Source organism: Sciurus vulgaris, assembly GCF_902686455.1.
Source record: "Sciurus vulgaris genome assembly, chromosome: 18".
Lineage (NCBI taxonomy): Eukaryota > Metazoa > Chordata > Mammalia > Rodentia > Sciuridae > Sciurus > Sciurus vulgaris.
Window position 1 is genome coordinate 6923863 of NC_136479.1, and position 22145 is coordinate 6946007.

The 22145-nt window shown below is 50.3% G+C and overlaps 2 protein-coding genes across 7 annotated transcripts; one reads left to right on the forward strand and one right to left on the reverse strand.

Annotated features, from left to right (window-relative positions):
• Positions 1–235: 235 nt before the first annotated feature.
• On the reverse strand, positions 236–4699 carry TMEM186 (transmembrane protein 186). 2 transcript variants are annotated; one of them, XM_079120474.1, is made up of 2 exons: positions 4548–4699; positions 236–3296 (listed from the first exon to the last, which is right to left on the reverse strand). In XM_079120474.1, exons 1-2 carry the CDS (start codon positions 4608–4610, stop codon positions 2658–2660), a joined length of 702 nt encoding a protein of 233 aa, XP_078976600.1. In that variant the 5' UTR covers positions 4611–4699; the 3' UTR covers positions 236–2657. The 2 variants fall into 2 exon arrangements, with proteins under 2 accessions (XP_078976600.1, XP_078976601.1); XM_079120475.1 differs by lacking the exon at positions 4548–4699 and adding an exon at positions 4267–4520.
• PMM2 (phosphomannomutase 2) lies at positions 4638–22034 on the forward strand. Of its 5 annotated transcripts, XR_013760648.1 has the most exons (9): positions 4645–4896; positions 7802–7913; positions 9717–9793; positions 10681–10772; positions 14039–14138; positions 14279–14354; positions 15741–15856; positions 16627–17616; positions 17665–19042. XR_013760648.1 is itself a non-coding variant. In XM_079120472.1 (8 exons), exons 1-8 carry the CDS (start codon positions 4708–4710, stop codon positions 16705–16707), a joined length of 843 nt encoding a protein of 280 aa, XP_078976598.1. In that variant the 5' UTR covers positions 4645–4707; the 3' UTR covers positions 16708–19042. The 5 variants fall into 5 exon arrangements, 4 of the variants coding, with proteins under 4 accessions (XP_078976595.1, XP_078976596.1, XP_078976598.1 ...); XM_079120472.1 differs by having other exon boundaries at positions 16627–19042; XM_079120471.1 differs by lacking the exons at positions 16627–17616; positions 17665–19042 and adding an exon at positions 21741–22034 and having other exon boundaries at positions 4654–4896.
• Positions 22035–22145: the final 111 nt, after the last annotated feature.

Here is a 22145-nt window from a genome sequence, read left to right on the forward strand (position 1 = left end):
AAAAAAATGGGAATGACCTAGTTACGGTTTAGATATGAGGTGCCCCCCAAAAGCTCGTGTTAATACTGGGGAGGTGAAATGATTAAATCACAAGAGCTGTAAGCTAGTGGACTGATCCATTTGATGGGTCAGGAAGTTGAAAGGACTAACCAGTGGTAACTGCAGGCAGGTGGGGCACACGGGAGGAAGACAGGCCACTGGAGGCCGCCTCTGGGCTTTCCAGTTGTCCCTCCACCACGCCCTTCTGCCTCACTTCAGGTACAGAGCAATGGAGTCGGCTGGGCATGGACTGAACCTCTGACACTGTGACCCCAAGTGAACTTTTCCTCCCTATCGTTCTTGTCAGGTATTTTGGTCATAGCAACTAAAAACTGACAAACACAAAGTAAAGGTTAAAAGGACCTGCTACATCCACTCGGTGCAATACTTTGCAATTTCTGAAAAATTTTAAATGAATATTCATAAATGAATATTTATACTCTTGTATTATAATACGAAGCAAAGACCAACTTCTAGCATGACATAATGTTTTTAAAAGCTTGAAAGCACGATGGGATGCCACTCTATTAGGATGGCTATTACCAAAACCCTGGAAAGCAACCCCTTGTACACTACCAGTAAGAATACAAAATGGTGCAGCCATTCTGGAAAGGTTTGGCAGGTACTAAAAAAATTCAATTGTCATACGCCCTGGCTTGGCAGTCCTCCCAAGGCCCACGTGTTGAAGGCTTGGTGGCCAGCCTGCGGAGCTACTGGGAGGTGGGGGACCTTTAAGAGAAAAGTGGAGGAAGTTAGGTCACTGTGGGTTTGTCCTTGAAGGGGATACTGGGACCCTGGCCCCTTCCTGGCTCCCACAAGGGAGCCTCGCACTTTTACCACGATGTATACCCCGCTGCCACAGGCCCAAAGTGACCTTGAACCAAAACCTGAAACCAAGATAGAACCTCTGAGCCAAAGTAAGCCTTTCCTCTCTCAGCTGATTTATCTCAGGTTCCTTTTCTCAACCATAGGAAGCTAACACACCCACCTAGGATCACTTCTTAGTATGTACCCAAAGGACTGCGAGCAGGGACTCAGACACTTGGAGACCAATGTTCATCTCAGCATTATTCACAGCAGCCAAAAGGTGGAGACCATCCAAATGCCCATCAACAGGTGACGGAAAAATAAAATTATTATTCAGTCATAAAACAGGAATTTGTGCCACAAAGTGGGTGCCACAACATGGGATACAAAAACATTACGCAAGTCGAAGAAGCCAAACACAAGAGGTAGATACTGCAGGATCCACTCAAACCCAGAGTCAGCATATGCAGAGCCAGAAAGCAGCCTGCCTAGGGCCTGGGGGCAGGGATAGAATGGGAACAGAGATTCTATTTGGGATATGAAAACACTTTGGAAATAGTGGGGAGGGCTGTACACATCTGTGATTTTTTTCCTTTGCAGTACTATGGACTGAACCCCAGCGTGCTCTATCACTAAGCTACATCCCAAGCCTTTAAAAAAATTTTTTGAGACAGGTTCTCCCTAAATTGCTAAGGCTGGCCTTGAACTTATGATCTTCCTGACTTGTCTTTGCCTCCTAAGTTGGTGGGATTATAGGTGTGTGCCACCAAGCCCAGCTGTAAATGTATTTCATGTCTCAAACTGTACATTTTAAAATGGTTAAAAGAACAAATTTGTTATGTACATGTTATTATAACTTAAAACAAGATTGGAAGGCTACAAAACATTTAGCTAATGACTTCTGAGTGGCCACGTTATAAAGAAAAAGGCTTCCTTCCACTTTATCATTATGAACTATGTAAGAAACACATCATTAATTATGGAGTAATGCTGCAATGCTTTTAATTTATAAAATACCACGCCAGTGGAGAGTTCCTCTGGCGGAGAAGGGAACCTTAGCACAGGCATTATGCTCCAGTGAACGACACCCAGGCGTGCACTGACCAGTCCACTCCAGGCTTCACCACCCTCTGCTGTGTGGGGGCTCAGCACAGGCCCTGGAAATCCCCACTGCCTGCGAGGCTCTCTCCAGGCTGTAACCTGTGATCAAAGGCTTCATATTTGCTCTGCGCTACTGAGTTTGCAAAGTACTTGGCATTTATTGGTTTATTTGTTTGTTTTACAGAATGAAGACAGGGTCGCACACATGCTAGACAAGTGCTCCACCACTGAGCTTCAGCCCACAGCCCACACTGTTACTCTCACATTTATCCCATGAGACAGAGAAGAGTCCCACCCATTTTAAATACGTGAAATCACAGAAAGTCAATCCGCTGCCCAGGCCAGGAGCTGAGAACTGGCAGCATCAAGCCTCTTAACTCCAGATCCTGTGCCCCTTGCCTTGCCTCTTGGGCTTCCAGTTTTGTAGCTGCAGGCCAAGTGGCCTGGCACAGCTTCCTCCAACAGTTGCCTCTTAACAGAAACTCTGGCCATTATCTGAATGAATGTCATATACAGGTATAGGAAGACTCTGCACTGAGGGCCTTTTTCATAAACCTGGTCACTAATTTCCACTTCATACATTTCTTCATCCAAAAAGACAAGTTTCCAGGGGTCCAAGGGAATCCCCTGTGCCAGCTGTGCCCACACCCTCAGCCTTCCCATCAGAGATCCAGGTGGCAGAGGGTACCCAGGGTCCAGATCCAAGCTGATCACTTGAGACTGTCCAGTGTCCCAAACACCTGTGTAAAACGCTCTCTGTCCAAGATGCGTCCATGGCGCAGGGTGAGATAGAAGGTCTGCTTTCCGCTGTACTGCTGGATACGTACGAACAGGTCCTGGGGCCGGTCCTTGGTTTCCGTCAGGGGTATCACATCTGCCACAGGACAGTACGTGTCCTGCCGCCAGCCCCAGAAGGTCAGGTGGGCCACCCTCAGCATGGTACCCGACTCATTCACATACAGGATGCCCACCAGTCTCCGGAAGAAATAGCTCATCCAGCACAGCATGGCCAGGGCAAAGCCAGCTATCCCGCTAAGGAGGCACAGCGAGTTCCAAGTCATGAGGCCCTGGGAGTACCAGTAGAAGCCAGGTGGCAGGGCCCCCACGGTCAGTGCCGTCTGTGCCACCTTCAGTCGAGACACATACCCAAAGGCTCTGATGGCATTAAAGCGGTACACCATCTGGAATTTCTCCTTCTCTGCACTTGGTGGTTTCTCCTTCAAGGTGGGAGACCTGCTCCCCACCCACCTCTTGGGATCCTCCTGCCCACTGCAGAACCACAGCCCATGGAGAGGCCTTCCCCAGGCAGCTGGCCCCCGCAACCTTGGCACAGCTCGGAAGAGGGCAGCCTGGAAGGGAAACAGGAGATACTTTTCTCATGGAATTCGACAGTGCCCCCAATCACACAATGCACATCTGCAAAGCACCACACAAGGAGGCTCCCACCAATCCTGCAGTGTCACCAGTACTGCCAGAGGAGGAGAGAATGGGAAAGCCAGTTGCTTTACTCCATGTGAACTTCACAAATGCTGGTCTGGACAAGCACTACTACTTCTTTTTTTCCAGTAAGGAAATGAACCCCAGAAAGGCTAAGAAATTTACCCAAGGACACACAGTGGAACGAATGCAGGGATCGGGAGGTGTCCGACTCTCAAACTGGTCCTCTTTCCCCCAGGAAGTTCCAAGTGAAAACAGAAAAGGCTTCTTTCATTCAACAGGGAGAGCCAACACGGGACACTGGATCCATAAGGCTGGGTGGACATTTCCCCAAGGAGCAAACTAACCGTGTACCAGGAGGAAACTCGGGCCACAAATCCATGAAATATTTATCACAGTAATAAACACCACCTGATTTATTCGTTATCCTGGTGCTGGAGGGAACTGCCATCTTCTAATGGCTAGCTGTGGCAGGAGAATCAGTAGCAGAGTGCGGCAGGGAGGCCCCAACACAGAACACGAGAACGTCAGCTATTAAATAGTGCAGGGGAAAAGCTCTGGGCTTTGGAGCCGGATGCGAGTTCCAATCCTAGCTCCGTCACTAGTGAGAGTTCTTAGGCTAATACTCCTCGTCTGAGCCTCAGTTTCTTCACTTTTATTTACTCTTTTCATCAACTAGTTTGTTGATTGGTTTACTTTGTGGTTCGGGGGACTGAACCCTGAGGCGCTCTGGAACTGAGCCTCATCCAAAATCCCTTTTTTATTTTAAGACAGGGTCTCACTAAGTTGCCCGGACTGGCCTCGAACTTGCGATCCTCCTGCCCCAGCCTCCCGGGCAGCGAAGATGACAGGCGAGCGCCACCGCGCCCAGCTGTTCTTCACCTCTTAGAGTCGACTCAGGATACGCCGAACGAGGTAAGGATCGCACGGTCCTCAACCGACTACCTGCCACGCGGCGAGCGCTCCGCGAGGTTAGCGCTCACCCGGCGGGCCCACGTGACCCGGCTGAGCCGAGGAAGGGCAAGTGGCACCCACGCCGGAGCCCCGTCACCCGGACGCCCCGACTCAGAAACCTAGCGTGCCTACCAGCGGCGGCCCCGACCTCGGCCCCGAAGTGCGGCACGTCGCCGCCTGCCCGCCACCCTCCTCGCCACCCTCCTCACCATGAGCGGGTCGCCTGCTGCCGGAAGTAAACACCACCGGCCCCGGAAACCCTGAGAGCGCATGGTCAGACGCACGTGACGCGCGGGGCACGCGTTGCCTCTCGGGAGTCGTGGTCCCGGCACGCGGCCGACCCGAGTCCCGGGTATCGTGGGAACCCGGATGATGCCCCTCTTCCCGGCGTGCCCTGCGGCGCGGGTGCCGGACCCGGAAGTTCCGGGTCGCGTCGCTGGTGCCGACCCGGGTGCCGGCGTGTCCTGTCCAGTGCGCTCGGAAACTGCGGATATGGCGGCGTCCGGCCCGGCGCTGTGCCTCTTCGATGTGGATGGGACCCTGACGGCCCCGCGGCAGGTAGGCGGCGCTCGGCGGGCCGGTGGCTGCGGGTGCGGGGCCCCAGCCGCTCGAACACCGGGCTGAGGACCGCCCAGGTTGGGCGCCGGAGGGCGATTTAGGACCCTACCTCCTCCTGGGGGCTGAACTTTGTTCTGGACGCCCTGAAGGAATGAGAGCAGGTCCTGATCAGCTCTCAAGACCTCGGGGTGCGCAGAGATAGGAGGCGGGGCCGAGACACTTGGGAGCAGGAAGCTGGAACTGCACGTGGATGGGAAGTACCGTTCTGGACTTGCCCGCGAGCCCTGAGCGCTGATGGACCTGGACTGCAACCCCAGCTATGTGACCGTCTCAGACCTGTCAGCAATGGGCTGTGCCGTGTGCACGATAGTAAAGACATAGGTTTCAGAAAGACCTAATGGACTCTCAGCTTCATCTCTTGACAGCTGTGTGACCTCGGGCCGGTCAGTTAACTTCTCTGAGTCTTAACGCCTACCGCTTTAAGGACGTTACCTGTTCCATATCGTATTTGGGAGCACCTGATAAAATTATTAAAGTATCTCGCACAGACTCGACATCAAAACATTAAACACCTCTGCCTGCCCCTGCAGTGGACTGGGGTGAAGAACCCTGGATCACTTCAGATGGCTGCTGAGAGTTACTTGGGCCCTGGGATACTTGTTTCTCACTGCCAGATTTTGCTGCCCTGGGCACAGATAAGTTTCAGTTAGGATTAGCCTAGTATCTGATCCTGTAGCTGCTGCCTGTAATCTTAGCTCCAGGCAGGAGGATCAAAAGCTTGAAGCCAGTATGGGCAACTTGGTGAGACCCTGTCTTAAAAATTAGTGTTAGGGCTGGGGAGGTAGCTCAGTTGGTAGAGTGCTTGCCTTGCAAGCACAAGGTCCTGGGTTCGATCCCTGGTACCGCAAAAAAAAAAAAAAAAAAAAAAAAATACTATTGAGGGTGTAGCTGAGTTGTAAAGTGTCTTTGGGTTCAATCTGTAAGTGGCAAGATGGGAAATGTTTGAGGCTTCACAGGCCATAAGGTCTCTGTTCCAACTGCTCAGCTGTCTTTGTAGCACAGAAGCAGCCATACACACCTTGCACCCAAATGGACATGGCTGTGGACCTGATTCCGGCCCACAGGCCTTAGTTCACTGGCTCCACCTCATGTCTATAGTAAAATTTCCATTATCGCCCCCCAAAAAAAACTTCTAAGAATTTTTTTCAGTTTTTAAACTTCTTTCCATCTTAATTTCCGACTTTTGAATCTTGCTCTGTTTCATTTTGTATGGGGTGATTTGTAATCATCAGCACAAGGCTTATTTAGGAACACCAAAATAATCATGCTGTGCACTTGGTTCGCTCTGAAGATTTCTTCAGCAGGGTGTAGTGTAGATGCTCAGCTGTGGTTACAACATCTGGATCCTGTTTCCTCTCAAAAAATATTTGCTGCCACTTGGAAGCAAAAAGCAGTCTTTTATAACCCATTCACATTGCAGAGCATGTCACAGTGTGCATGCTTGTCAGTGCGCACAGGGATTGGGGAGTAAACTGTACCCTTAGGCTTCCATTTGAAGCTGGAGGTATCACTGCCATTGTTGGTCAATGTTGTACTTTTAATATTTTGCAGCAGTCTTTCCACTTCCTCTCATTCTGATGCCAGGTCTAAGCAAACCATTTGGGGAGTCTGGGACAGGTTTTCACATTCTCACTGACTCATAGGGACCACAAGTGCAGTTCTCGATTTTGCCCAGTATGTCAACATTTTGCCGCAAGAGGTAGAGAAGATCACACTGTATTATAAACCCCTCTGCGTGATTTTATCAATCATGTAAATGTATTTTATCTAAAAACCATTTTTTAAAGAAAAAAAGATTGTGCCAGTACCTATAATCGCAGCAACTCTGGAGACTCAGGCAGGCGTTCCTGGCCTGAGCAATTTGGTAAGACCCTATCTCAGAATAAAAAAGGAATGGGGGAGCTGGGGAGATAGCTCAGTCGGTAGAGTGCCTGCCTTGTAAGCACAAGGCCCTGGGTTCGATCCCCAGCACCAAAAAAAAAAAAAAAAAAGGAATGGGGATGTAGCTAAGTGGTAAGGTGCCGCTAAGTTCAGTCCCCAGTGTGGGGCAGGGCAGGAGGAAGAACAGAAGCTTGTGTGATCACACAGTTGGGAATTTATGCCAGTACGATCACTGCTTATAGATAGGAGCTCTTCTTTTTTAAAAAGACTAAGAAATTCTAGTATTGTCCTTTGTTAGGGGCAGTTTGGTGGTACTGGAGCTCAAACCCAGGATCTCACACCAAGCATAGACTCAACCACTGAGCCACATCCCTAGCCCCTCTTTGTTTTGCATAACTATAATAAATCAGTTCTAGACTTCCTCTTTAATTTAATTGTATTATTTCATTTTAAAATTGAGTTGGCCAGTGGGTACACTGGTACACACCTGAAATCCCACCAACTCAGGAGCCTGGAGCAGGAGTATGGCAAGTTGTAGGCCCTCTTGGGCAACTTAGTGAGACCCTGTCTTAAAATAAAAAGCAAAAATCTGAACTAGGAATGTATTGCAACAGTAAAGCATCCTTAGGCTTGATCTTTAGTACTGAAAGGAAAAGAGAAAAAAAAAAAAAAAAGGACTTTGTACATGTGTTTATGTCTACTTAAATTCATAGAAACAGCTGCAACGATACACATGGCTTTTTCATAAATTGCTTATGTGTTTAAATTTTGGTAAACACAAGTAAAAGTCAACTTGTTTATTCTAATAAAATACCGTCTAAAATTACAACTAAAACATCCAAACTTATCTACAGACTAGTAACTGAGTGTGTGTGTATAAAAATAAGAACTGTATTATTCTTGCAGTTTTAGACTGTTGATTATTTTGTGGCTCCTGACTTGTGTTTTTCTTCTTGAAATACAGAAAATTACCAAAGAAATGGATGACTTTCTACAGAAATTGAGGCAGAAGATCAAAATTGGAGTGGTAGGCGGGTCGGACTTTGAGAAAGTACAGGAGCAACTTGGAAATGACGGTAACTAATGCATTGCCAATTATGCCTGGTCAAAGATGAGCTTCTCCTGAAGGTGTTAGAAACCTAGCCACCTGTTGTCAGCTTCTGCTTCCTTCTTTGAGAGAACATTCTCTCTTCCTTTATTTTTCCTTTGCTTTTAACCTGTTCAAAAGGTTTGGGACTGGCTGATAAGAACACTTTACTCAAATGTGTAGGTAGATTCACCTAGAAAGGTAGAAAGGTGAGAACCGCATCTGTGCACTTGGAAACGTTTCTGCCTGGTACTTGCTCGTCCTTGCCCGCTGCCCTCTATCCTTAGCCCAGGCCACAGGTCTGACTCTTCACCCAGGTGCGGAAGTGTCCCGTGGGCTAGGTACTTCCTCCCTAGTGCCTTCATCCACTGTTCCCTACTCACGAGTCACCGGGCTCTCCCAACCCCCATCCAGAGTTGACAGCACAGGACCGTGGAAGCCGGAGAACTTAATGCTCCTTCCCGAAGATTCCGACTCAGTGGGTCTACAGGACAGTGGTGCCTAGCCCTGCCAGTGTAGCACTCTGTTAGTTTTCAAAACTGCCTCGAAGACCAGAACCAGGGTTATTCATCTCGCTGCCCCCAGGGCCTCTGGGGTGCCTGGCCTATGAGAAATAGTAAGTGGAGAAATGGATAAATGAATTGTTCCTTTAACCCCTTTTGTCTTCAGAGTTCTCATATCTTGGAACCAGCTCTGTTAGAGCAAGGTTTTTCAACTTTGGCACCGTTGACATTTTGACTCAGATAATTCTCTATTATGGGGACCCTCTTGTGCATTGTGACATGTTTAGCAATGTCCCGGGCCTTTACCCCCTAGATGTCAGCAGGGTTCTCACTCTCTCACACACACACATACACACAAAATTTTGACAACCAAAATGTCACCAGACGTTGCCAAATATCCCTTCTTGGTGAGGCCCCTGCATGGAACTCCTGTTCCGTATATCATATCTTACCCTGCAGATCTGTGTAGAGCACATTATTGAATTGTCATTACTGGAAGAGTAATCTATGCGATTCCTTTAAGACATATTCCACTTATGTTTAATTTTTCTTGTAGATACTTCATTTAGAAGTGCTATGAACAGCATAATGGGACATTCAGCCCTGGAAACCCTGTTCTCATGGTACAGAGGCCAGGATAGTGTCTGCACAGTTCAGAATGTGCGGCAGGAATCGATACACCAGCTGCAAGAAAGTTGAAGACCCACCTGTTAAACTACCACGTTCTAGGGTCCCCTCCAGCACACAGTAATGCGGTCAAGGGGTGCCAGGCCTGGGGTCTGCATTTGAATAAGTGCCTAGAGTTTGAGAATCCCGTCATTTAGGTTGTGTGGTAGTGTCCAAATCTGACTGGTTGCAGAAATCACCTAAATAGCTTTTTCTTTAAAAAACAAAAAACTTATGTTTAACCTGTCAATTGATTGACTTAGAAAACCCGAGGTCAGAGTTCAGAAACCCACATCACCCGCTGCTCCAGTGCTGCTGGCCCATGGCACGCTCCAGAGCCCAGATGGACCAGTATCTTCCTTACAGACCAAAGGGACAAAAGCTAGTACAGGACGTGACCTGTGGCCACTCCAGGCCCACAGTCTTTAAATACAACCAAAGAGCCGTTCTCTCTTGCTTTCCTTTCTTAGGGGGCTTTTCACTCCCAGTTGGTTAGGATGAGATTCTTCCTTGGTTCTTACTGGGGTTCAGTAGTTCTATTGGTGATGCATGTTAGTCAAGAAGTAGAAACAGATTTTAATTCATTGCATTCTGAATTTTCTTTTGTTTCGGTTTGGTTGTAGTGGTTGAGAAATATGATTATGTGTTTCCAGAAAATGGCTTGGTAGCGTACAAAGATGGGAAACTATTGTGTAAACAGGTAGGTTTTGAGTATGTGAACAACTACATACACTTTTAAAATGTTGTCTAAAGGGCATTTGATATTGAATGCCTCTGGGGGGGACAGTGGACAGCTGAGTAATGGGGGAAATGAATCTTCACTCTGTGTTTTTCATTAAGTTTTGAATTTTGAACGAAATGACTTACATATTCCAAAGTGATAACTAAGTTTTTGTAATTGTTTTCTAAGAATACTTGTATCTAAAATTTCTATTATGATAGCAAAAGCTGGACAGCTGCCTCACTATGAGCATCTTTAAAAAGTACTAGATAAACTGGGTGTGGTGGCACACACCTGTAATCCCAGACACTTGGGAGGCTGAGGCAGGAGGATCACAAGTTCAAGGCCAGCCCCAGCAACTTAGTGAGACCCTGTCTCAAAATAAAAAATAAACGGGGCTGGGATGTTGTTCAGTGGTAGAGCATCCCCAAGTTCAATCTTTGGTATTGCAAAAAAATAAAAGATTACAATTTTTTTAAAAGGTATTACATTAGCTCTTAATAGTATAGGATCATACAGTTCAGACAGAAGAGGAATGTTTTTTGGTCCATTTCTGTAGATATCTTAATTGAAAAAAAGCAAGAGCAAAAAACTGGACTTTCTGGGAAGTGTTTGAAAGACAATGAATACAAAACTCTTGAAAATGAGGCAGAAAATACATTTGGCTGACACTTCTGTGGCTTGCCCCACAACTTCAAGCAGAGGAAAGGGGACATAAGCAAACAGCGGGGGGGGCAGCGTCCCTGCCCTGCCGCATCAGCCTTGTGACTTTCCAGCCATAGTGGCTGAAGACCGGGGCTTGCTAGAAAGCTGTCTTGAAATTACTTCCTGCTAAACCTAGTAACTCTAGTACTTTGTTCACCTAGAATATTCAAGGTCACCTGGGTGAGCCCCTGATCCAAGACTTGATCAACTACTGCCTGAGCTACATTGCAAAAATTAAACTTCCCAAGAAAAGGTAGGTTTGCTTGCAGCAGAGAGGCACAGCTGCACCAAGGAGCAGTGCTCGTGGTGAGTGCTCATTATATCCCAAGCCCAGCACTTACTAAGGAATCCTCGGAACAGCATGTGAAGCCAGCAGTGTGGGATGGCGAAACGAGTGGCCGTCTGCGTGGAGGCTGTTTGTGCAGCCACTGAGCACCATGCGCCTTCAAGGCTGCCGTGAGAGGAAGCTCCTGTGAACCAGCATGCAGGAAGAGCAGCAGAGGCTCTGGACCTGGAAGTCTCGTGGGGGCCTGCAGAGCCAACGGTGGCTGGCCCACAGTGTTAAATAAAACCCAAATTTATCGCCATCTTTCATTTCACATTTGGGTTCTTGACTTTGAAACACCTGAATTCTAACTTGTTGGCAAATGTGAAGCCCTGCCTGTTCTGGGTCCCACATGGCTGGCCTACCCCGCCCCACCCAAGAGCACGTACTCCAGTCTTTTACAGCCCACCTCGCTTTCCCTCTTCTGTGGGCATGTGACAGGGACGGACCTCTTACTTTGATACATTGACGGGGAGGTTGCCGATTCTTCCCAGTTTTCAGAACCTGCTGCACAGACCTCAGCTGTCAGGGGGAGGTGCATCCGTATGAGCAGCTGGGTCTCGGGGCGTGCTGCACTCCAGGGGCTGCTCCAGCCTGTTAGGATCGGCAGAGCCAGTGCTGCCACCCGCACCTGCAGCCAGGTGGTTTCCCTTACCCAGAGGCTGCGGTGGAACAGCTGGTCAGTGGTGCATTCCTGTGCGTTCCTTCGCTCATCCTGCTTGCTTATCTATGTTGGAAATTCCCCATTGTAAAAAGTCAAAATATACCTGTATCCCAAGTCCATTACCTCACTAATTTGGGCTAAGCATAAAGGAAGGGTGTTTTAAAAAGACAAGGCATGATCCTGTCCTCAGAGTTTATCGTCTAGTGCAGGAGAAAGGTGTGCAGAGCTATAGTTCCAGAATATTTTAAATGCCTGTGGACTCAGAAACCAGAACCGAGACCCAGCCAATCAGCCTTTTCCACGTTTTGCATCAGTACTACGTGCTCTGCTAGGTCAGGCAGAGGCAGTAAGACCTTAGATGGCCCAGTGTTCAGAAGAGAATTGAATCTTAATAAACTGCCCTTATCCCTGTTTTCTGGGGTGCGGCGGGGGGCGGGGGGGCGGCGCAGGTACTGGAGATTGAACCCAGGGTACTTTGCCCTATTTTTTATTTTAAAACAGGGTCTTGCTGAGTTGCACAGGCTGACCTCAAACTTTTGATCCTCCTGCTTCAGCCTCCCAAGTCACTGTAATTGCAGGTTTATATCACTGTGCCCAGCCTAATCCCTGTCTTGAGAGATTTTCTGAAATGCGTCAGCTTCCTCCTGGGTTGGGAATGTGTACAGTGTCTTTGAGTTGGGAGGAAATAACTGAGCTCTGTTTCTGATAGTCTACCCCACAGCCTGGGTCAGCTCTGGGGATGGTCATCGGTCCCCAGCATCATCGGGTATGTAGAAGGTACAGAGGACAGCTTGGTCTCTATCAGCTCCAGGACAGCCTGGACATGGAGTCTTTTGTTGTTTTTTCCCGCAGTGGGATTGAACCCTGGACCTCATATATGCTAGGAAGCACTCTACCACTGAGCTATACCGGACCCCCAAACATGGGATCTTTAGAAACATTTCTTGGGTGTTCATGTTTCCTATATGTTGCTGTGTTCTCTGTGATTTGTGCACAGCAGGGTCCCAGATCCAGCTGCTAGAGACATATTTCTACTTTACTTGCTAGGTGTGTGTTCTTTACCAGTTTACAAAATACCTTTACATAAACCAGCATGTTGCTTTTCACTAGACCCTTGGAGGCAACCAGAGCAAGCTCCATTAGCCTCTCTCTGTAGGCAGATAAACAGGCTTGGGGAGGTGCCCAGAGCCAGACAGCACAGGGAGAGGCCAGGCTGGCCTTGATTCGGGTCCACAGCTCTGCACCTGGCAGGTGGCTGGAGATCAAGGCTGTGCCATTAAAATAGCAGAGAGATTGGGGAAAATGTTCCAGCAGGTTTGCAAGTGCCACCTTTGAGCTGGAAGGTGTGTCTGATGCAGTTTGTCACAAAACATTGAAATTCCATTTGTCAAATGAATATCTAGTTCCAAGTTATCTCAGCTTTTAAGAAGCTGTTCCGAGACTGAGAATGGAAACACGTGTGCACAGATGGGGTTTTTTGTTGGTTAGTTGGTGGTGGTTCTGGTGTGCGTGTGTGTTTTACTGGGGATTGAACTAGGACCTCGCACATGCTAGGCAAGCACTTGGCCGCTGAGCTACATCCCCATTCCTGAAAAAAATGTTTTTAAACAGCTTCATTCAAGTTTCTAAGATAGCATTAGACTTATTTTCTGTGATCAAATCAAGTCCTTGGGTGTACCAGCACAGGGAAATTGGGTCTCCTCAGCTGCCCTACGGCTCTGAGCAGTTCTCGGGCCCTTCTGTGGGTCTCTGCTGGGGGAGTCGGGCTGTGTGAGAGCTCTCGAGCAAAGTGGGTCTGGAGGCTGTTTCCAGACGCCTGCGGGTGGCCGGCTGTGCCTGCGGTCCCGAGGGCATATTCACAGCCTCGATGAACCTGGACTTCTCTGCCTAGTCTCATTGTCCAGTGGAAGTATAACGTGAGCCACAAATGTAGCTTATAATTTTTTTGTTGTCACATAAAAACTGAAAGGAACTGGTGAAATGACTTCTAGTAATATATTCAACTCAATAGATAAAAAACGCTTTTACAAATAGTCCATGTAAAACATTACTAATGATAATCATGTTCCTTTTTCATGCTGTGTTTCAAATCCACTCTCATTCTGGATGAGCAGCATTTCCAGGCCCCATGGCCCCATGTGGTTCCCGGCATGCTGCACCGCACAGGGCAGCTCTGAGGAACACGGCCCGCTGTCCAGGCTGGTGGTGCACACCTGCGATCCCAGCTGCTTGGGATACTGAGGCAGGATCACAGGTTCAAGACCAGCTGGGCAACTTAATGAGACCCTGTCTCAAAATTTTTTTAAAAATTAAAATTTGAACTAAAAACAACAGGAGATAGAGTCAGCAGCAGAATTTTCTTGGGTACAATCCCCACCACCACAAAATAAGAAGAAAGAAACGAAATGAAACATGGGTTACACCCGACTACTTTATAAAACCACTCAACCTTTTAGTCAGTTTATCTGCCTATGCTGTTGTTCCAAAAAATAAGGTCATTTGGGGGACTTCGGTCCCTTTTTCTCCCTAGGGGTACTTTCATTGAATTCCGAAATGGGATGCTGAACGTGTCCCCTGTTGGAAGAAGCTGCAGCCAGGAAGAACGCATTGAATTCTACGAGCTGGACAAAGTGAGTCTGAACCGCCCTTGGGGAATGGCTGTGTTGAGGGCATCAGATAGATGTGCGCTTTGTGGCCGGGACTTAAAGTGCTCCTCTACACCGCAGGACCGTGACAGGTTTTTTGTTGTTGTTTTTTTTTTTTCTGCCAGAAAGAAAATATAAGACAAACCTTCGTAGCAGATCTGCAGAAGGAGTTTGCGGGCAGAGGCCTCTCGTTTTCCATAGGTACTGCCTATCCAGCCATGTCCCAGACTTTGATGCCATGTGCCAGGAGTTGGGTGTGGGCTGCTGAGCTATCGAGGTGGGTGGGAACAGTCAGGAAATGGCTTCCAGACTGTTGTGTCTCGGATTCTCTTGGTCATAAGGAGCTTCTTGGGAGAGTGAGAAGTTATCCTCAGGCCTTTGGGCAGGAGGGATGCTCTGCAGTGAACTCCAAAAGAGAAGGGGGCTGTGAATCTGAGACGAAAGGTGCCTTGGAAACCTGCAGTGCGTCTCCAGCAGGGGTCAGTCGGGTTAGATGGGCCACTTTTGCAGAGCAAGAAACCAAGGCCTGAGCTGGTTGTGGTGGCATACGCCCGTGATCCCAGCTACTTGGGAGGCTGAGGCAGGAGGATCTCAGGTCCAAAGCCAGACTTCGTGAGGCTCTGCCTCAGAATAAAAAGGATTGAGGATGTAGCTCAATGGCAAGCACCCCTCGATTCAGTCCCTGGTGCTACAATCACAAATGGATGGACAATGGATGGATAAACAGGCTGTAGGGAATCTAGACTAGGCAAGGGATTTGGGGTAGGACATGCACGGGGATGGGGGGCGAGTGTTCTAGGCACTGAGTGGACACGTTTCTGCCAGAGCTTTGAAAGCGTCTCTGACTCGGGAGAGCTGCCTAGAATCACCTTCTCTGATTTTCCTACCTCCTGTAAGGCACGCTGGATGCGGCTGCTCCCCACCCTCTCCCACTGGGGGCGCCATGAAGTGCAAGGAGGCGCACCTGGAGGCGGCCGCTGCCAGGCCTCTCAGGCTCCTCCTGGGAGTGCTTCGTGTGAACGCAGTTGCTTGGCGGAGCACTTAGGCGCATTCCTTACTCGGAGCTGGCCTCCTGTAGCTCATGTTTAGACCCAGGTGAAATATGTTGGAAAAAACATCACGTAGAATTAATTTCCAGAACCTGTCCCTAAAGTGGTGTGAGTTGCAAGTTAGAGTACTGAACAACCTTGGCAATCTCATTGCTGACAGTGAAGTATGAATGTTCTTTAGGGACGTGTTAGCCTCTTTCTGTTGGGGGAATGGAGTTGGAGCCCAGAGTCTCCACATGCCAGACAAGTGCTCTGCCCCTGAGCCACACCTTAACCCTCCTGAGCCTCTTTTCACCTTTAACTCTGTGTGTGTGTGCACATGCGTGCGCACATGCTGGGGTTTGAACGCAGGGCGCTTAACCACCAAGCCACATCCCAAGCCCTTTTTACTTTTGATTTTGAGACAGGATCTCCCTAAGTTGTTTATGGCCTTGCTAAGTTGCTGAGGCTGGCCTAGAACTAATGACCCTCCCGCTGAGCCTCCTGCGTTGCTCCGATCAGGGGCATTGTTCATCCGTGTGTGTGTTTCCCCTGGCAGGAGGCCAGATCAGCTTTGACGTCTTTCCTGATGGATGGGACAAGAGATACTGCCTGAGACATGTGGAAAATGACGGTTATAAGACCATTTATTTCTTTGGAGACAAAACCATGCCAGTAAGTATGAAAGTGCTCCTGCAACCCCAGGGTTCATTCTGCGCCTGGGGAAAGGCCGTGCTCAGGCTGTCTTCCCCTCACCCCATGGTTCCTGGCCTAGAGGGCGTGAGAGCCCCAGCCTCTGGGCTCAGACACCCAGTGCCCCAGGGGAGGCGAGTGATCCTTTTCAGCTGGCTTTTGAATTAAACATTGCCCACTTCAGGTGCCTTGCACAAGGCGCCTCTGGGGCTGTTGGAAATGCTCTGGGTTTCAAAGCCCTTAGCATTTTATCTTCTTAGTCCACTGTGCCCTCCCCACCCCGGGTGTTCATTATACACTAAGGTGTCATAAGCCATGGGAGGACAAGGAATCTCTTAAGTCTGAGACTCAAAGAGGGCATCAGGGACAGTGAGGAGGTAGGGTCGGCGCTGGGCATCACACACAGGGGCTCAGTGAGGTGGGTGTCAGAAACCTCAAGTCTGGGAACTGAGAACTTGGCCCAGTGGTGAAGGCCGGTGCCAGCAGGAGGGGCTCATAGACAGTTTCTCCAGAGCCACCGTGGCAGCAGGGCCAGGCCTGCCCCAGACGGGAGAATTTGTTGCCACTCTCAAGGGCCCGAGAGCCTCGGCATCATGTATCCACTCCCATCCTCTCAGGAACTATGTCCCTTTAAATTCCTCTCTCACACCCCTCTGCTTCCCTCTGGCATGCTGCCCCAGGTGTCTAATTACCTTGCCATCCGGGTCCCCATGAATGCTGCGAGTACAGAATTAATTTCTGCTCCACTCCAGAACCTTGCTGCTCCGCCATGCTCTGCCCTGTCATGGGCCTACCTTCCAGCAAGGTCTTCGCGTCATGGTCTTGCAGTGTGAAGGGGACTTCAAGGGAGTGCAGACCCGCTCTTGTTCTGTTTTGTTTTCTTTTTTGTTTTGTTTCGTTTTTAGATATAGTTGGACACAATACCTTTATTTTATTTATTTATATGCAGTGCTGAGGATCGAGCCCAGTGCCTCACATGTGCTAGGGGAGTGCTCTACCACTGAGCCACAACCCCAGCTTCCATTTCTTTCTTTTTACATGATAAAATTGGGGATTGGAAGGTTGACTGATTTTCCCAGGATCACTTAGCTAATGACAGAGCCAGTGGCACCAGAACGTGCCTGTCTACTCCTTTTGTTTTAAATAGCTTCACTGAGGTATCAATAGCTTCACAATTGATACAAAAAGTCTGCACATATTTAACATAAGCAGCTTGATGAGTTTGGATATCTTTGTGCCTTTAGGTTTGGGGAGATCCGGGGGGTGGGTTTGGTGTGGTGGTGGTCATTTTATAACACTTAATGGGAGATCTGCCCTCTCAACAGAATTTTAAGTGCATAGAAGCTGGGCATGGTGGCGCAGACCCATAATCCCTGCTACTCAGGAGGCTGAGGCAGGAGGATCTCAAGTTCAAGCTCAGTCTCAGCAATTTAGCAAGACACTCAGCGGCTTGGTGAGACCCTGTCTCAAAATAAAAAGGACTCAATGTTAGAGTGCCCCTGGGTTCAACCCCCACTTCTGCCAGATTTTTTAAAAAAGAAAATTTAGGTTGCAGTGAATGTTAACTCCAGGCACTGTGTTGTCCATTGGATCTCTAGAATGTCCTCAGCTTACGTAAGTGATACTGTGTGTGGCTGCCTCCCAGCCCCAGGGGTCCACCCCTCCACCCTCTGCTTCTGAGGGGAATTGTGCAGTGTTCGTCCTCTGAAGCTGGCTTACTCCACTTAGATAATGCCCTCCAGGTTCACCCCAGTTGTCACAGTGGAGGATTCCAGGGTTCAACCCCCCAGTGCCACAAAAGAAAAAGAAAATTAGAAACAGTCTGAAGGAGAAAGGGACAGTCACCTGTAATCACAGCTGATCGGCTGAGGAGCCCCTGCCCAGCCTTTTCTCCCTGAATATATGATCCCAAAAGTGGACTCCCTACGTGGTCATTAACTTTAATTTTAGCTTTTATTCTCCTAGCATATTTGTTTTCTCTGTATTAGTGACTAGTCTTTGAAAACGGTGTTTACTTCAGGCTCAGAACTTCCAGTTCCTGGTTTTCACCTTTCCGTGTTGGTGACAGACGCAGAAAGCTGCTTGTGTTGGTGCTGAATGCTGGTTGCCGGGGAAGAGCACCTGAGCTTTTCGTCAGTAAAGAGCTTTCCCTGCAGGCACCCAAGGCAGGCTGGGCCTGGCCCTTGCTTTTCCAAGTGAACCTCAGCCCCAGAAACCCCCTCGCGCTGCCCACCAGCCTCCACACCAGTGTTTCCTAAGACTTGGCTCGAGTTCAGCTGACAGGCCCTGGAGGGAGAGAGCCAGTAGGGACACTCCCAGCCTGCTCCACCCTGCCGAGTGCCCCCAGCCACTCTGGCTTCTCCGAAGAGTGTTGTTTATTGAACCTGCTTGTGAGCAGCATCGTGGCTTTAAGGCTTTAGCAATACGAAAACACCTCGTGGCCACTGGCAGCCAGTGTGCCTTTGGCTCAGTGTTCCCAGGTAGCTCAGCTCTCAGGTCCTGGTGAGTGTGAAAAGGTCAGCGGGCACCTGTGTGCGGTTGGGAACTGGAGGAGTCCAACGCTTACAAAGTGGCCCTTCTACACAGTGGGGTGCCACGGAACCAAACAGCCCTGGGCCCGTAGGTGCCTGAAGCAAAGTGCAGGATGATTTAAGTCCCAAGCTACATTTTTGTCTGAAGTGGGGAAATGATCTCTTCACCTCAGCCTGAGGTGTGTAAGGGAGCCTGAAACGTCAGGCTGGCACAGCAGGTACCTGGGTGGGCAGGGGCAGGGAGACTGACCGCCGAGCTCTTGTCCTCTTTTAACTTTTTTATTTCCCCCAAGTCACCGGTTCAGGGTACAGACCAGGCCCAGGGCCTGGGAGATTGAAAGGGATGCAGGTACATTTGCTTTGCCTCCTTTTTCTCTACAGTTTGAGGATGCAGCCTGTGGACACACAAGGAGACCCTCTTTATTGTTGAACTATGTGAATAGGGGGGTTTTGTTTGTTTTTTGTTTTCTGGGTTTGTTGTTGCGCGGGGGCTTGAACCCAGGGTCTCACACGTGCCAGGCAAGTGCTCTACCACTGAGCTACATCCACATCCCAGAATAGTCTGTGTGTGTGCGTATGTGTGGTGCTGGGGATTGCACCCAGGGCCTTGTGCTTGCAAGGCAGGCTCTCTACCAACTGCGCTACATCCAGCCCATGTCCCACCTATTGAAAATAGATTTTGAGGATATCAAATTGAGGAGAGAGGAAACTGCAGTGTCAGGCAGCCCTGAGGACATAGGCAGCATGGGCAAGGCTGGGCTCCCGGCCGACAGCGGCCAGTTGGTGCCCACCTCGCAGTCACCTCCTCACGTCTGCAAGCCAGCAGCTTCCTTCCCTTCCCACTAAAAGGCGCAGCATCTTACTCTCCTAAAATGTGAACAAGACAGTATGTCTTTAATATTGGCTCGAGGGCATGGGTCAAGAGGTCTTTAAATCAAAATGATGGGATGTGGCCCCGCCACCCGCCCCTGCACACGAGCCTTTCTCTGAGACAGGCGGCCCCTGTGAATCAGCTGTGCGTGCACACAGTGAGGTCCCGAGAGGCACGGGTAACCAGGGCCGGGCTCAGAGAGGACAGTGGGGACGTGCCCTCCTGCCAGGGGACTGCTCACTAGCCAGCTGTGCTTCCTTTATAAGAACATTGCAGGAAGGTGGCAGCTTGGCCAAGCTGTCTGAAAGGCCCGGGGTGTGGCTCAGTGGTGGAGCCCCGACTATTGCAAACTCTCGCCGATGCTGAGGTTGTCTGAGGTTGGGACCTGCCGGATGCCTGAGACGGGTTGCTCTTGCCAGCAGGCGCCTTCCTACACAAGCTGGGTGGTGCCCAGCAAGCCTCATCCTCTGTTCTTGGCTATGGTTTGGGTGGGAGCTGGCCCTTGCCATCCTGGACTGAACCACCGTGCCTGGCGACTGCAACCCCCTGGGGCTGGCAGGGGTACAGAGTGTGTTCTCTGAACAGACCTGTCTTACTGCTCATTTATCTGGAGAAAAAAGCTCGCAGGCCTTGGTTTTACCTGGCTGGTGGCAGGTGTAGGTGAACTTGGTGAGGCAAGTCCTCAGCCCAGGGGACCCTGAATGCGTAGCTACTCCCTTCAGTCTGCTTCCTGAACCGCCTGGAGGTGGGACAGCGTAGAGGCGGTCAGCCCAGCTGAGGAATGTCCCACTGGCTCCCACGTGGGAGGATGATAAGCAGGGTCAGTGCCTCCCAGGTATTCCAGGAGTCTGACCAGCTGCAGCCTTGCCCCTGAGCACCAGTCTGGGCCCCGCTGGTCACTGGATTATTTTCAAAATATTGTTGCCATTGGCCCTGCCCCCCAAATAGCCTGTGTGTGTCTCTCTCTCCCCCTACCCCCCCCCCCTTTTTTTTTTTTTTTTGGTGTGCTGGGGATTGAACCTGGGACCTTCTGCATGCCAGGCAAATGCTATGCCTCTGAGCTGCATTTCCCAGCCCTGCAGTGGGCGTCTTAAAGGCTCCCAAACCTTCCAAGAGCAAGCCCCTGCCTAAAAGATTTCTGCGCCTCATACCTGGAAATTGGACAGTTCATCATGAAGCAAAAAGGCAGGAAGAACCTGGATTTCAAGGGACGGCAAGTCTGCTGCATGTGGGTGACCTCACAGCAGGTACCTACTGACCCCAGGCTGTGGACCGTCCCCACATGGCTCCCTGCTGGCCCTAACATCAGAGGGTAACCAGGGTTCACTGCTTCCCTGCTGGGCTCAGCAGCAGCCTGTGCACCAGCCCCCAGCGACTAAAGGTGGAACCTGGACCTCTTGGGGATTGAGGTATTAACAGGCAAAGCTCGCTAAGCAGCGCCCCTCCTTTGAGCCTGTCACACTGTTACAAAGATACCATCTGATAGTTCTTCCACTCCTCCCTGTCTGTCTTCTCAGGGAACTGACTTTTGTTCTTGGAGCCTGGGGGTGGCTGAGCCTCTCCAGCTAGAATCAGCCTTTGGTGCACACAAATCCAGCCTTTAGAATTCCTGTTCCCTGAAGTCTTCTTTAGAGGGCAGTCCTTTGTCACTAGCTCGGGGCTTGGTTCGGCCTCAGCTGACCGTAAACCACTCTGGGCTGCAGACACCAGGTAGCCTGGGAAGGACGAGGGTCCCTGGGTGGGGAAAGGAAGGTCTGTGGGGGCACCTGGGTGGATGCAGAGGTCACAGGTGCTGGGGCAGCAGGCAGCCTGACTCAGGAGCCTGAGGCCAGTAGGGCTGGCGGGGCCACTGGACATACCCTGACCCCATGTGTGCCCAGGTTCCCCCAGACGCCACCTTTCCAGGCTGTTTCCTCATCTTTGCCAGGATGTGACCAGCCGTGGCCCCAGGCAGGTCCCACCATTATCCCCATTCTAGGCCGAGGAGCCTTGTGCAGCCAGGCCCTGTTCATTCAGAACCAGGGTCCAGCCCACTCACTGCAGGGACCACTCCCTTAGCCAGCTGCATGGGGCCGATGAAATGTGATCAAATCAAATCTGGCTCCTCGTCCACCTGGCCACACTTCAAGTGACCCCACGTGGCTGTGCCAGCACTGTGACAACCGAGCCTATCATCACAGGGTCCGTGGACAGCCCTGCCCGTCCTCGTGACTGCGGTCTGAACACAGCCAGGACGGATTGGTGGCTGTGAGGCTGCTGCTGCTGGCTGCGCCTGCTTTATAGAAAAGCAAGCTTCAGACCTTCGCAGGAGCGTGGTGACCTCCTCCAGCATGATTGCACGTCCCGGGCCGGCGCGGTTCAGGAGGAGGCTAAGATTCTTCCACCGGCGCCCACGTCGCGCCTCCTCCCTGGCAGCCACACCCTCCACAGCACAGCCTAACATCCGTGCCTCGTGTCTCCGCAGGGCGGCAACGACCACGAGATCTTCGCCGACCCGAGAACCGTGGGATACACCGTGACGGCGCCCGAGGACACGCGCAGGATCTGTGAAGAGCTCTTCTCCTAAGGGAGGCCGGGAGGGGCCTTGGGGCCGAAGCCGCAGCCCCTTCTCACACACCCACTCCCAGCCTGGCTGCCTGCACTGTCCAGTTGTGCTGGGTGTGGACACCAGCCACCCTAGGCAGCAAGGTCACCCTCCACCCCCAGCAGGTCATGCCCTTCTTCCAGTGCCAGAAGCATCCAGAAGGGAGGGTAAGACTCATCAAGAAAAGAACTTGTCCCCATCCCCAGCCTAAGACCTACCTCATACTGGCACGCTGTCACCATACACGAGTTTTTGGAAACTTTGTCGTTCAGGAATTCAGAGAGG